This window comes from Oratosquilla oratoria, chromosome 8 (assembly GCF_046742065.1).
Source record: "Oratosquilla oratoria isolate Oo_2021 chromosome 8, ASM4674206v1, whole genome shotgun sequence".
Taxonomy (NCBI): Eukaryota; Metazoa; Arthropoda; class Malacostraca; order Stomatopoda; family Squillidae; genus Oratosquilla; species Oratosquilla oratoria.
In genome coordinates, this window is record NC_134784.1 from 11,434,791 (window position 1) to 11,449,043 (window position 14,253).

The window sequence follows — 14,253 nt, forward strand, 5'->3', positions numbered from 1 at the left end:
GTTAATACCCATAGTTATAAAAGTCTATATCCCTTTTATTTGATTTATTTATTTATTTATTTATTTTTTTTTTTTTGCAGTTCACGATTCACAGACTCCAAAAAATATGAAGACGATTTCATTGACTGCTTCAACTTGAAGGAGCGACGAACTGGTGAAATTTGCAATGCATGTGTGCTTCTTGTCAAACGTTGGAAGAAACTGCCAAAGGGAACTGACCGCAATTGGCACCATGTGAGTTGAAAATCATGTCTTTTTTATATTTATTTTGATAAAATAGGAAAGTAGATTACCTTTAGAAATAATCCTAATGATATACTGAAACCATGAGTTACTTTCTGCATGCCTTCCAATCTATCAGCCCTTATACAGGTACATATATACATCAAATACTGAAGGACTTTTCTTGCTGGTCAAGCAGGTTAGAGTGTCACTACTTGTGGCGGAGGTAGAGGTGATGGTAGTTCAAACCCTGCCACCAGTGAGTTGGACAAAGGGCATGGTTCATTAAATTGTACACTACAAAGTCCTCTGTAATGGGCAGTGTCTTAGCCTCCTGATGGGGGGAGTTTGAGATGTTAAACCAAATTGATCTTTTCTCCCTTATAATGCAAATTTGAAGCTCTCATTATGCATGCTTAAATGTCATTCAACCACCACCCCTTCCATCTCACCACTTTGAGGATGAAGAGTTATACTGTCCCCCACCACACTGATTGGGTCAAAGGCAGTGCAGCAAGGTACAGCTCTTCCATAGCAGGGCCAAATAATTGGAACTAATTTACCCCCTCTGCCACCCTGTATGCGACTCCCTACCTCATTGACTCATTAATTGTAAAGCAGATAAGAACATGTCTTCAGGTTGTGTCATTCCTTCATGCCTTCACAATCTCTTTCCATTTCTCCAGTCTTTTGTACTCTTTTATCAGCTCAACAGACATTCCACATGAATCCAAGGTTCCATCCATCTGTGTCATTTTCAGCATTTATCTCGTACGTACAAATACAAAAAGACCCATTCACCCCTACAAGGGGTTGCCCCAGCTAAGGCATACACATAGATCAGTCATACACAAGTTCAGAGTTCTCATCAGGGGGGGGGATAATAGCTGTTGATCATGAGTCCAACACATCCAAGACCATGGTGAATCACACCCACTTTTCACCTATCCCACACTCATCTGACATTCATTTGTTGTCCCTTACCTATTAGCTCCATGTGGATGAAAGGTCATCTGTGTTCCCTACCTATTGCTTGGGTTAGAACAGTGTGGCAAAGCTTCATTCTTGGCTATTGTCTGAAAGGTAACAGCCAATACTTAAGGGACTATTTTGGAACAACAACCAGAGCCACACAGCATTCATCTAGGTTAAAGTTTAAAATCTCTACTTGTAAAAGAACTATTATACTTTTGTACTTCAACTATCCTTTATGCTGTATCCTTCAATCTCTCCATTATAACTTTTATGACTGTTCTCATGGGGGACAGAGTGAAGGGACTAGGGGTCCTTCATGCTGTATTTTCATATTTTGTTCAAATGACAAGAATAGGACTGATTTTTTTTTCTTTCTTTCTTTTGACAGGTGGTTGATGCAAGGGCAGGACCAGGCACAAAGTCACTCACAAAGTACAAGAGCAAGAAACTTAAGAAGAATCCTATTGACCCAGAGAAACCAGCAAAGGAAAAGATAAAGAAAAAACACAGGTAATTTTTTCCAACATCAAGTTCAAATTTATGTGTACATATATATGCATAACCATATGAGGAATGACTAAAAGTACTGGGTCTGCCAGCTTTGAAATATTGAAGAGAAAGAGGTGGTATGATTACAGTATTCAGGTCACTAAAGGGATAGATTGTATTGACAGAAGAGATCTCCGGATTAAAGATGGGAGGGATTTAAGAGGTTATGAGTAAATTAAGAAGAACTACATGTCAAAAGGATGTGAAGAAATACAGTTTTCCATATAGATGTGGAATAGCTTAGAAGGTGACATAGCCCAAGCTGGAACAACACATGAATTCACATCTAAATATGATAAAAGAAATCAAGGATATAGATTAAGTTGGAAATGTACATGAATTTGAGTCTAGGTATGTTAGAAAATTAGAGAATAGGAAATGGGACTCAATGAGCATTGCTCTTTTCCTGTATTCCACAATTAGGTAAATAGATACAAAAATCCCCATCATCTTTATAAGGGGATGGCTAAGTCAAACTACACTACACCTATCCAAAAACTTTTCCCTCCCATCTTAACATCTTGTGGATGAAAAGTCATCCTGTCCCCCTTCCACTGCTCAGGTCTGGGGCAAGACAGCTTGTATTTTCAACCCTAATATTCTCCTTGCCCACATAATCTTTGAAGACACTTCACTCCCCCTACACTCTTACCTTACTTCCCTTGCCCCCTTGCTAGTCCAGACACCCAAATCAGCATACTCCCAGACTCCACTTCTTTCCTGTCAGTCTTGTTTTGCTGAACACTAATACATCTATCTTCTCATAAACATACTACCAATCTCCTCAGTTTTATTCTGTGTACCACACCCATGTACATTTAATGACCCAGTTATTAGGGTTCTAGTTGTACTCCTCCTAGACCCTCTGCCTTGACATTTTGTAGGAGGAGAATAGAGCAAGGAAACCCTTATTCCCTCACTTTGTTCCATTTAACCACTTAAGTTCGACTCAAATGCTTATGTGTAACATTGGCTGCCATATGCAATTTGCATCACACTAACATTATAAAATTTAAAGTCACTGCTGTATTACTTGTTCTCTTTTACTCTGAGTAATAATAAACACAGAAAATGTGATCAAACCAGTTCACAGAATCTGGGGGTAATTCATGTACAACTAAAAAAATATACATATATATAATCAAGATGCCGATGCTGGCATCCTCGTGTACCCACTCGTGGCTCATGACATCTATGTAGGTGTCATCATACTGAAGTGGTTAATTGCCTTCTCTGCCAATAGTTGTTGAGTGGCTTAATTTGTGATATATTTCATAATGAAGTGTTTGTCAGATTTTGTGAGATTTCTGGTTTATTATAGATATGTACGCAAAGTTAGCAGAGAAGGATCGCCAGGAGCGCTAAGTGATGATGTGACTGTTGGGGATGAAAGATTGAGTGAAGGCTCTGATCCCTCCATGCCCAACTCACTAGCACCATCACCATACCCATCAGAAGATGATTGTGATTCTCAGGACAGAACACTCAGCTCAATTGGGACTTCGAAGAGGAAACAGTGTGTTCCATCGCAGTATCAATTTAGCAGCTTTGTGGACCTATCATATTGGAAACAGTAAGTATCCCCATTCATTGTTGTCACCAAACAGTATATTATAAAGTTTAATTTGTCATGCACATTATTACTGTAGGTATGAAGTTATTACACAATGTAACAAAGATTTTGTTTGTTTGAATTTTTTTGTTTTTTATATTTTATTAGGTCGTAAGAATGAAGAAAAAGCATATCTTTCATGTCTTTAATCATTATTAAGGAAATGACATTGATTTTTTGAAAAATAAAAAAAAATTGTATTTATAAAAGAAAATTGCAGAAAAATGTCTTTGAACATTACAGAAACTATACAACAGCATTGAAACATACAGGAATATTCTAATCAGAAGTAAAATATAGCATACTACATATTCGATAAGACTGCTTATTGAAAACACACAGATTTTCTGCTTTCTTTGGTGAAGAGGCTGGGTTTCTCGGACCAAACCCCAGATGTAGTCGCCCATCATACCCTCATTATACTGGCCCTGGTAGTGCTTCTCAAATTCCATCACATCTTGGTGGAAGTGCTCACCATGCTCTTCAGAGTAGTCTCCCATATTGGATTTAAAGAAATCCAAATGGGAATGCATCATGTGCAATTTCAGGGACACTGCAACCCATCTCCTTGTAGGACTTGAGAAGATTGTCGATCAGTTCACGGTAATTTTCTTCCTTGTTGTTACCCAAGAAGCCCTGAACAACAGCAAAGGAGCTGCGCCAGGCACGTTTCTCCATTGCCAACAACTTTCTAGAGAACTACAGGTCCTGCATTAGCTTTTTAATTTGCGGCCCAACAAATACCCCTGCCTTTATTTTGGCCTCTGACAACTTCGGAAATACCGCTTCCAAATGCTTGAAGGCAGCAGACTCATGATCTAGTGCCTTGACAAATTGCTTTATGAGCCCCAGCTTGATGTGGCATCAAGATCTTCTTCTGCTCAACCAGCGGTTGCCACTTGACATTCTTCTTGCCAATGACAAAGCCCGTTCTTGATGGCCAGTCCTTCGTTTCATAATGTCTCGCTGTAGCTCGGCTATACCAGTAGCAGAGGAAACAGGGATGTTTTGTGAAGCCACCTTGCAAACCTGTCAAAAAGCCAATCATCTTAAAATCTCCAATCACTTCCCAATCATGCTCTTCTTACTTCACCAGGCACAGGAGGTGCTTCACATTCTCATAGCCTTCCTTTAGGTGAACAGAGTGGGCGATAGGGATGCTTGGGTACTTGTTACCATTGTGCAACAGCACTGCCTTCAAGCTTCTAGTTGAACTGTCCATGAACAGTCGCCAGTTGCTGGGATCATACGAGAATTCAATTTCTTCAAACAAGCCGTTGATGTCTTGACAATAACACACTTTCTCATCCATTGTGAAATACTGAGAGAATATGTCATGACATTGTCTCTGTTTTGTTACCTGACAGCTCTCATCCAACAAGTTCCACTGTTTCAACCTGATGTCAGTAATTCTGCTTTTGATTTGGTGATTCCTAGGTCCCTGATCAGATCATTGAGCTCCGCTTGGTTAGGGAAATGCGGAATAGCCTGGGTATCATCTGCAACAAAGACATCATCATGGGCATCTTCTGTTTTGCTGCTGGAACTTGTGCAAGCATCTCTCGTGATCACCAGAGGAGGGTTGGGAACTGGAAGCTCCTCACAATGCATCACCAGATAAAGAGATGATGACAGATCGGGGTAGTCGAACACATCCGTCTTCTTTCCCCTGTGGTGACTGGTCACTACCAACATACAAAAGTAGCAGTTGTTTGTATGATCTGTTGGTTCTCGCCAGATTCTTGGCATGTCAAACTTCAGTTTTCATTTCTCCCCTCTGTAACACGACTCCAGAGTGGACCAACAGCTTCTGCAAACCATGTGTGGCACCCAACTCTTGTCCTGGTTCCCCACTTGAACTCCAAAGTATGCCTTGTAAGCCGAACAGAAGAGGTTCCCTTCAACGATGGTGTACTTGACTGACTTGACATTCAGAAAGACTCCACAGACATAGCAGAAGTTATCAGGATCATGCTTGCAGGAAACTCGAGCAGAAGCCATCATGAGACAATATCTGTAAAGAAAAGAACAAATATAATAAGATGAGTTAAAGGGAAAGAACGGAAACAAAATGTAATATATATCAAATGACTACTTGAATGAATCATATAAATCATTTTTTTTTTCAAAATAATTTCAAAATATTTTCTAAAGAGAACGATCAACAGTATGCTATGTTTTACTTCTGATTAGAATATCCCTGTATGTTTCAACGCTGTCCTATAGTTTCGGTAATGTTCAAAGACATTTTTCTGCAATTTTCATATGTACATATACAATTTTTTGTTATTTAAAAAAAAAAGTGTCATTTCCTTAATAATGATTAGTGACAAAAGATATGCTATTTCTTCATTCTTACGACCTAATTAAAGATAACCAAATAATTCACTCAAACATTTCTTATTTTTTTTGTTACACGTACTTCACCTGGCAAATGTTGTATACTCCTCCCTCAGTGTCGGAGCCAAAATTGATTTTTTTTTTTTTTTTTTTTTTTTTTCTGAAATCAACTCAAAATGATGTAAAACCAACAAATCTTACTTATTTTGATTCACCTTAGCCTAGAAGTGGAGAAACTGGGTAAATTTTGTTGAGAAATGCGTGCGAAAGTTTGGTAGAAAATCTGTAGACTTTCTTTCGCTCCTCACTGATTAAACAAGAACGTTGTAGTTTTTTTGGGAAGCTTCGTTAGAATTTCAGAGAGTGAAGAAATTTTACATTTATGATGTTTCAAGTCTAATGTAAAGTTGCCCATAATAGTCTGACACTTAGGAAAAAATGTGTTTATAAATAGTTTTTGTAGATTTTTTGGCAAATATTTATCACTTTGTTGTGCAGTAAATTGATTTTTTGGTATCTTTTTATTATGATTTTGTGGAGGATAGGTGATTGTGGTGTTTCTTATTGTTTTGGTAAATGTTTTATTAAGCATCCATCACACCATTATTGCCTGGCCACATTTTGTATTACGCATTTATTATGAAAATTGGCAGTGCAAAATTGCCAGTTCTATACGTCTGAATACGCACTAAATAGCACCTGCCTAACTGTTGAAGTACAACTTCACCTCGTCATACTTCATTTCGTACACCAGAATCGCCTAAATTACGTCCTAAAAGCCAATTTTATACTCCAAGTTACCCCTGAAAAATTGCTGCCAGGGTTGCCAGTTTTGTCAATAAATAAAAAAAATTTGGATGCCCTTTATAGCCAATGGATAAGGCTACTTGGTCATTACCACAGGTTTGACCCTCGATGTAATGCCTATTTTTGGTGAATTTTTGAAATTGCGGCATATGTTGTATGCTGCTGATGCTCATTCCATAAAACAATTGTGGCATATGGCATATGCTGTTGATGTAGGGGTTAAGGCACTGGGTGACTGAAAATGTGTTATGATTAAAAAAGAGAGAGGGAGGGAGAGGGAGAAAAAACTTGCTTTTTTTGTATTGCCCTTCCTCTTACTCTGTTGCAATCACATGGGGATGCTTTCCTCCAGGTTTTGGAAGTTTCTTAAACTAAAAGAAATTTTACTCAACCAAATCATAGCAACTACAAACCTTAGAAATAAGGTAGTCTCCTTTTCCTGCAAATGCCTTTTCATCAGTGTTCATAAATTTTCTATGTGATAAAGGTCTGCTCTTGCCATGCCAGTCCTTGGACTATTGAACTTAGGATCATAGAACATTGTGGGACAGGTTTCACACAATGCATCCATATAAAGAGGATTAATACTTAGATCACAAAACAAGCACCACAAAATTAACCACCAAACTACTCCATCAAACCCCATTAGACATTAGTCCTCCAGAAAAGTTTCTCTCGAGAAACAAGAATCCCACTCGCACAACTTTGTGTCACCATGCAGCACTAAAACAATATCAGGACAGGCCAGGCCACAAACAAAGTGCCCTAGATGTAACCACCACCCAGTAGACAACCAGCTACCATCCTGTATTGTCCCACCTTTACCATACCCAGACAGCAACACAATGTTTCTTCCATGAGTGACTTTTGGGCCAGTCCTGTTGCTGGTTACTTTGGGGCCATAGGTTTCCTGCAGGAGATACCTGTGGCAGTAGACAGATTGATTTGATAGTTTTTCCTCTCCCATTCATTCCATATGGTCAAACCATTTCAGCATTCTTTGATCTGCCCTGTCCAACTCTCATTCCACCCTTGCTCTCTATCTCGTCTCCACATTTTTCATTGTCTGTCCTTGTAACCCTCATCAACATGTTTAGACTTCTTTCTACCTACCTCAGATTCGTACCTACTTCAGATTCTAAGTCTGCTTCATACAGCGCAGTGGGTACAACAGCTGTCTATTTCTCCCCCCATCCCCCACACACATACCTCACCCACAGGACATTTACTTGCTTCCCTTGCTGTGTAAATCATCTTCACCCCACTCCTTCATTCCCTGCCACATGTAAATCCAAGTACTTAAAGGTGTGTTTATACTCTTACTATGGGAACAAAGGAAAATGAGAGACCATGAGATGAAACTAAAAAAGACTAGATGTTTGAAGGACATTGAAACAGTTTTCTGGATAGGATTATTGATTCATGGAATAATTTGGATGAAAGAATACATACATACATATACCAAGGCTTTTTCCCCCTGACAAGGGAGGTAGCCAAAAAGGAAAAGACATAAAATCATTCGCACCCATTCCATCCCTGAATACACTCCACACCCCTCCACCCTCCCTCTTATCTTAGCACCTCCTGGATGACGGGTCATCCCTGCACCTTGTCCACCGCCCTGGGTCAAAAGCAGTGTTGCAAGACATAGCACATCCACAGCAAGGCCACTTCATTAAATTGGCGACCCCCCCCACTCCATCCCCCCATGCATAATGGAGAAGACGGGGAGAAATTTGAGGTCAGAATTGACCAGTGGGAATGCAGAGATGGGACCCAATGAGCATAGCTCTAATACTGTATATTACAACATGCACAATACACACTGAGGGATTTCATTCAGAACAAGTTATTTACAAATGTTTCTGTTTTCAGAGAAAAGGTTTGCTGTGGTATCATCTTCACTGGTGAGCGAGGTGAAGTGTTGATAGACCGGCGGTACTTCAGACCTTGTAGTTGTAGGAAGTCTCCAAGCAGCTCACCCAATGCTGGTGGCCTTCTTGGTCTGCCCTCCACACTTCCTCCATCTTCTGATGGCAGCAACAATGATGAGGACTTTGAATCGCTCCCGTCCGAATCAAACTTGAATGACGATGATGATGATGACGATTATCAAGATTCAGACTCCCTAGATGACGGCCAACTTTTAATGGATGATGATGACAGATACTACTCCACTACGACGTCAGCCACATCACCAGCATCAGTATCACAGCACATTGCCCAACTACCCACGGCGCTTGCAAGTTAACTATAGTATGCATTAGTTTACTGAAATTTGACTACAGTACTACAGTGTTTTCTATTCGTAGAAACTGTACCTTTTTATGATTTAGATATGCCTAAATTATTATTATTATTATTATTATTATTATAATTATTATTATAATTATTATTATAATTATTATTATTGTCTTTTGAAAAAGGTTTCTTATTTGTTACCCATGGGTCCAAGACTTGTATTTTTCAGGGTTGATTCATATGTAACAAAATAATTAAGTAGATAAAAAAGAAAATGAATAAAAAATGATAGGCAGTGTGATAGGCAGAATCCACTCTCAAAGCAGTCTACCGATGACAATCCATTTATTGAATGGCAATACTCTTTCCACCACACTGACATCACTACCACCACCACTACCACCATCACTGTCGCAACACAGCTAAGTCAACCCCTACAGTACCCAGGACATACCCCAGACATTTCGGTCATCAAGTGTGCTCAAGCCTTGTATATTTCCTACTTGCTCACTGTTTTCTATATGTTTGTACGAAAAGAACTTTGTTTACAGTTGTCTGTGATTATGTCCATTGAGTGATGTAGCCAATATCTTATAAGGTGCACAGGTTTGTTGTGACCCATCAAAATTATGTCTCCCAACATGGAATGACTGTCATTCAAACGTGCTACTGCCATGTTACTCTTCAGGTCCTTGGCTGCCCGTCACTTTAGTTGGTGGTGATACTGTTGTCTCGTTAATGTGGTGGAGTAGTCTCTGATCTCCATATCATGAGAGTGGTGATGGCCGACATCTGCCCTCAGGTCACAAGGCTGATGCTTCAGTCCACCTCATCGGCTCCTCCTCCCCCTCCCTCCCCCAACCCCCTCCTCCATCTTCCCATGTCCCCCTCCCCCTCCCCCTCTTCATTGCAATATTCACTGCCTCCTGCCCCCTCCATGACGTCCACTGCCTCCTCTTCCATCCCAACTGTTGTACCTTTACATTGATAACCCTGAGTCAGTATGGATAGAAGACTGCAGATTGATTTGTAGTACTTACCATTCACTTAACATTCAGCTCTCTCTAGTAGAAATTACTGAGCCAGTGTTAGCTCCGTTTACCCACCCATGAAATATGGTATGGGTAGCACATAGCTATTTGACCAGATTTAATTATCTTTTAATGAATGACAAAAGCTGTAAATGCTACAGAATGATGATAGACTAACATTGATGATTTGGTACCTAAATTATTGTCAGATTCTTTTAACTTGGCCTTAGTATCTGACAGGTACTACCACTCAGGTTGCCCTTAATGAAATGTGATAACCATTGGTAGCAGTGTGCACGTCAAGTCAGTCTGGAGTGTTTTGCCTATGAAATCGCTTGTAGCTCAAGTAGAAGTCAACACAGGTGCCACTACTAGGACTTACACACCACCATGAACCCCTTGAGTCCTTTGTGGCAGGGCAGTACAAAAACAGCTTCATGACAGCACAGCAGACTAATGGCCGCTGCAGAGGGGAAGAATTGGACCCAACTGTGGCATTTTTTGTTTTCCTATTGTTCGAATTCCTACAAAGTAGGGATTTCTTTCCTCATTGATTTGCATTTTAAATGTGTGAGGTATCCAAACATTCTATTTGAACATAAGCCAATGTTTTCTCCCAGAGTTGTGGAAATTGTCCATATGCATAATGTGTTGTGCTCAACTTGTTTTTAGGAGCTTTTAATGTTCACCTGGAGCCAGATGGAGGTGCAACAGACTTGCCTGCCATATATAGCAAATATTTGAATTCATCCAAAACCTGAATCTAGTCTTCAAATGTTTTAATGTTAAGGACTTACTAAAAAAAAATAAAAAAATAAAATAAAAAAGGGAAAATTCAACAAAAAAAGTTAACAGATGGACCTCAGTATTACAAGGTACAACTTAGTTTCCTTTGATCATACAAGACTTGCTAGGAAGCACACATGATGTGGTGCTCTGCCCCTTTTCTGATGGCTGCAATATTGAATCTCGGGAGTGTGGACAACCGACCAGTGCCATGCTGCTGATGGTGATGGTCGGAGGACGACAACAAGTCATTTGTTTTAGGGTCATGATGGTGGGACATGCCAGATGGTAGCACAAGTCTTTTGTCATGGTTTTGCTACTACCCCTTTTTTACTACACAACTGCTGGTGCCGAGTTGGCTCCCGCCCTTGTGCTACCCCCTTGCACTAGGTCCCCTATTCAGCCCTTAGGAATCAATGCAACTAGATGCCCAGCAGGATTCATGGCAAGACAACAAGGTGAGCTTTGGTCCAAGTGTGGCCGTGGTGACGTGGTCTTGAGTCTTGAGTCCCGGAGTCCAAGAGCCAAATCTCTCCCAAAGACTGTGATTTTGAGGACGGCTTAGTTACAAAAAGTGAGATTAGTGGAAACCTTTTGTAAAAAGATTTTAAATAGGAAAAATTTTATACATGCATTGCATTCCAAAGATTGTTAAGTGTATAATATTCCTTGTATAAGATTTCCATTAGAATCGAGTGGACCTGACACTAGCTAATCTGTATGGTGTCTGTACCATTGCATTTCTAAATATTATTGTCATTATTTATTTTCTAATTTAATTCAGGTAATCTACTTAAGTGGGCAATATGAACTGTGGTGACACCCCAGCCTCGTGCCAGCCGATGTCTGCGTGCACTGACCGATCCTTTCCCATATTTACACTTGTTACTAAGCTCTTGTTGCCTCAGTTGTTGCACATTTGCCCACCACCTTTTGATAAAGCATTTGTACTCTGATTGATTGGGAAAGGCCATATTAGTGTCTGCTCACACCCCACAGCAGAGCCACTGGAGTTCATGAGCTTAAAACTGTGGGGCTAATACGTACATGAAGGTGCCTAATACCTACATAGCAAGGCCTAATATTATGTACATAGCAGGCAAGCAAGTGTGTGATTGAACAAGTTTTGTAGCGTTTGTAATAGGTGGATGCATGTATGTAAGACGGGTCACTAAACATATAGAGTTAATCAAACGGGTTGCGAGGCTGGTAGGTGTCATTGTGGACTACAGCACAAAGCTTCTCTTTCGCTGAACTCCTCCTCCTCTTCCTTTACCTACACCAGGATGCTGAGTCATCTCATGCTGTGTGGTTTGTCTGGCAACTTGAGGCACTTGGGCTGATGACACAGTGAATGTTAGAGGGACATAGCTCCCTCAGCTCAGTGGAATGGGCTATAGAATTGCTATCTTTGCACAAGTAGTGTTTGCCCAAATGCCTTTAAGGTTGCAGACAAATAGTAAATCAAGTTTAAATGAATTGTCTTGCATAGCAATGACTGGTACAATGGTTCTATAAAAGACAGCAAGTGTTATGGTGATATTTCTGTTAGCTTGAGAGATGCATTCCATGTACCTTGCTCAAAGTACATGGAAAGGATGGATAGTATCCTATATGTACATTCTCAGTGGCCCCCCCCTCCTCCCTTCATGTTTTGTACATGGTGGAACTCTTGGTGCAACTTCTGTACATTGGTCAGTTATAGTGCACATATATGGTGGAGCAACAGAAGCATCTTTCTCCTGGTTTTTAGTTGAATGACAAAAGAGTGTCATACACTTGTGAATAGTTTGTATGCATAGAGCTGGACATTTTTAAGTAATTCTATTAGTCACTCAGCATCCTGCCAGGTGTTTGGTGAGTGGGACAGATACTGGACAGTGAAAGAAGGCCTATTTATTACAACAAAATGTACTCTTTATTTTGTTTATAAAGAACCCTAAATTTAAAGAGGGCTTTTGAAACTTTGTCCACTTACATCTGTTCCCTTATTTAATGTTTCTGTAGTTGTGACTGTAGCTATCCTCTTTAAAAGTTTAGTACAATAAAGCATTGTCTATACATGGCTTTTTATTATGTACCTCTCCTTTATCTCTACTTTTCAGTGGTTTTAGTTGAATTTGATATAGAAAGAAAAGGTAAATCATGTCTAGTTTTGATTCGTGGACTTTTTACAAGGGACAGCACTTTAGAAAAACAATGACCTATGTAATTCTGACTTGGAAAATGTCTTCAACTGTTTTGAACTGGTTCAAGATTTGAGACTTGGATGAAACATTGGTTATCTAGATATTATTGTAAATAGCTGCATTAATGCATTTTTGGGAGGCATCCAACACTGTAGCAATGTAATGCTTATTATTCAACCTGTGAAAATTTTGCCATGGATTCTGTCACTGGATTTATGTGGTGACAGCAATAAACCTACCTTGATGATGGTCATCTAGATGTTGAATTAGTATTATTGTACACAATGCCCTGGCTGTTCAATTTATACATGGATGGGGTGGTGCGAGAGGTAAATGCAAGGGTAGTGGGTCAGGAATTGGAGATGGTTAAAGAAAATGGAGATAAGCCAGCTGTTGTTTGCTGATGACACTGCATTTGTAATAGGATAAGAGGAGGTATTGAGGAAGTTAGTGACAGAGTTTGGGAAGGTGTGCGAAAGAAGGAAGTTGAAGATAAATGTGGGTAAAAGTAAGGTGATGAGATGTACAAGGGGAGAAACTGGTAGCAGACTGGAAGTAAGGGAAAGAGACTGGAGGAAGTGGGTAGTTGTAGATACTTGAGTGCGAATGTGGTGGGAAAAGGAGTGGAGGTAGAATGTAGATTGAGAGAAGCGACAAAATGCCTTGAGGGATTAAAAGTGTAATGAGAAATAGACATTTGGGAATGGATGCTAGGAGGAGATTGTATGAAGGAGTGATTGTGCCAACAGCACTGTACAGGGCAGAAACATGGAACATAAGAGAGGAAGAGTTTGAGATGAGGTACCTGAGAAGTATGATAGGGGTTACTAGGTTGGATAAAATGACAAATAAGGAGGTGAAGAGGAAAATGGGAGTTGAAAGGGAGTTGGGAGATAGGGTTGATGAAAGGTTATTGGGATGATTTGGACACATGGAAAGAATGAGTGAAGAAAGACTAGTAAAAGAGGTGTGGAAGGAGTGAACATGAGGGGTTGACCTAGGATGAGATGGATGGATGGCATAAAAGGGGCATTGGGAAAGAGGGGAATGTCTGTTGAGGAAGGAAGACCCCCCTCATGCAGAAAAAGAGAAGACAGAAATCCCTTTGGGCTGCATCAATTTATTTTTAACACATACTCCCTCAGCCCCCATTTCCGCCCACTCCCCCTCCTGCATCACAGCATCATTCATACACAACCATTCTCCATTCACCCCATTCTCCCGTCCTTCCTCAACCCCTTTTATACCATCCATCCATCTCATCCTTGGTTGCCCCCTTATGTTCACTCCCCCACCTCTGCCTTCCACACCTCATTTACTAATCTTTCTTCACTCATTTTTTCCATGTGTCCAAACCATCCCAATACTCTTTCATCAACCATATCTCCCAACTCCCTTTCCACCTCTGTTCTCCTCCTCACTTCCTCATTTCTCACTCTATATAGCCTAGTAACCCCTATCATACTTCTCAGGCACCTCATCTCAAACACATTCAAACTCC

The 14,253-nt window shown here is 40.1% G+C and overlaps 1 protein-coding gene across 7 annotated transcripts in view; it reads left to right on the forward strand.

The window, feature by feature from the left end:
• LOC143027579 (SIN3-HDAC complex-associated factor) overlaps window positions 1-12,624 on the forward strand; it is a 57,546-nt gene extending 44,922 nt beyond the window's left edge. For all 7 annotated transcript variants that reach the window (XM_076188899.1, XM_076188900.1, XM_076188903.1 and 4 more), the window contains 4 exons: window positions 81-234; window positions 1,586-1,707; window positions 3,068-3,319; window positions 8,381-12,624. In XM_076188899.1, coding sequence (XP_076045014.1) covers window positions 81-234; window positions 1,586-1,707; window positions 3,068-3,319; window positions 8,381-8,756 — 904 coding nt within the window. In that variant the 3' untranslated portion in view covers window positions 8,757-12,624. The remainder of the gene's footprint in view (window positions 1-80; window positions 235-1,585; window positions 1,708-3,067; window positions 3,320-8,380) is intronic.
• The last annotated feature ends 1,629 nt before the right edge of the window (window positions 12,625-14,253 follow it).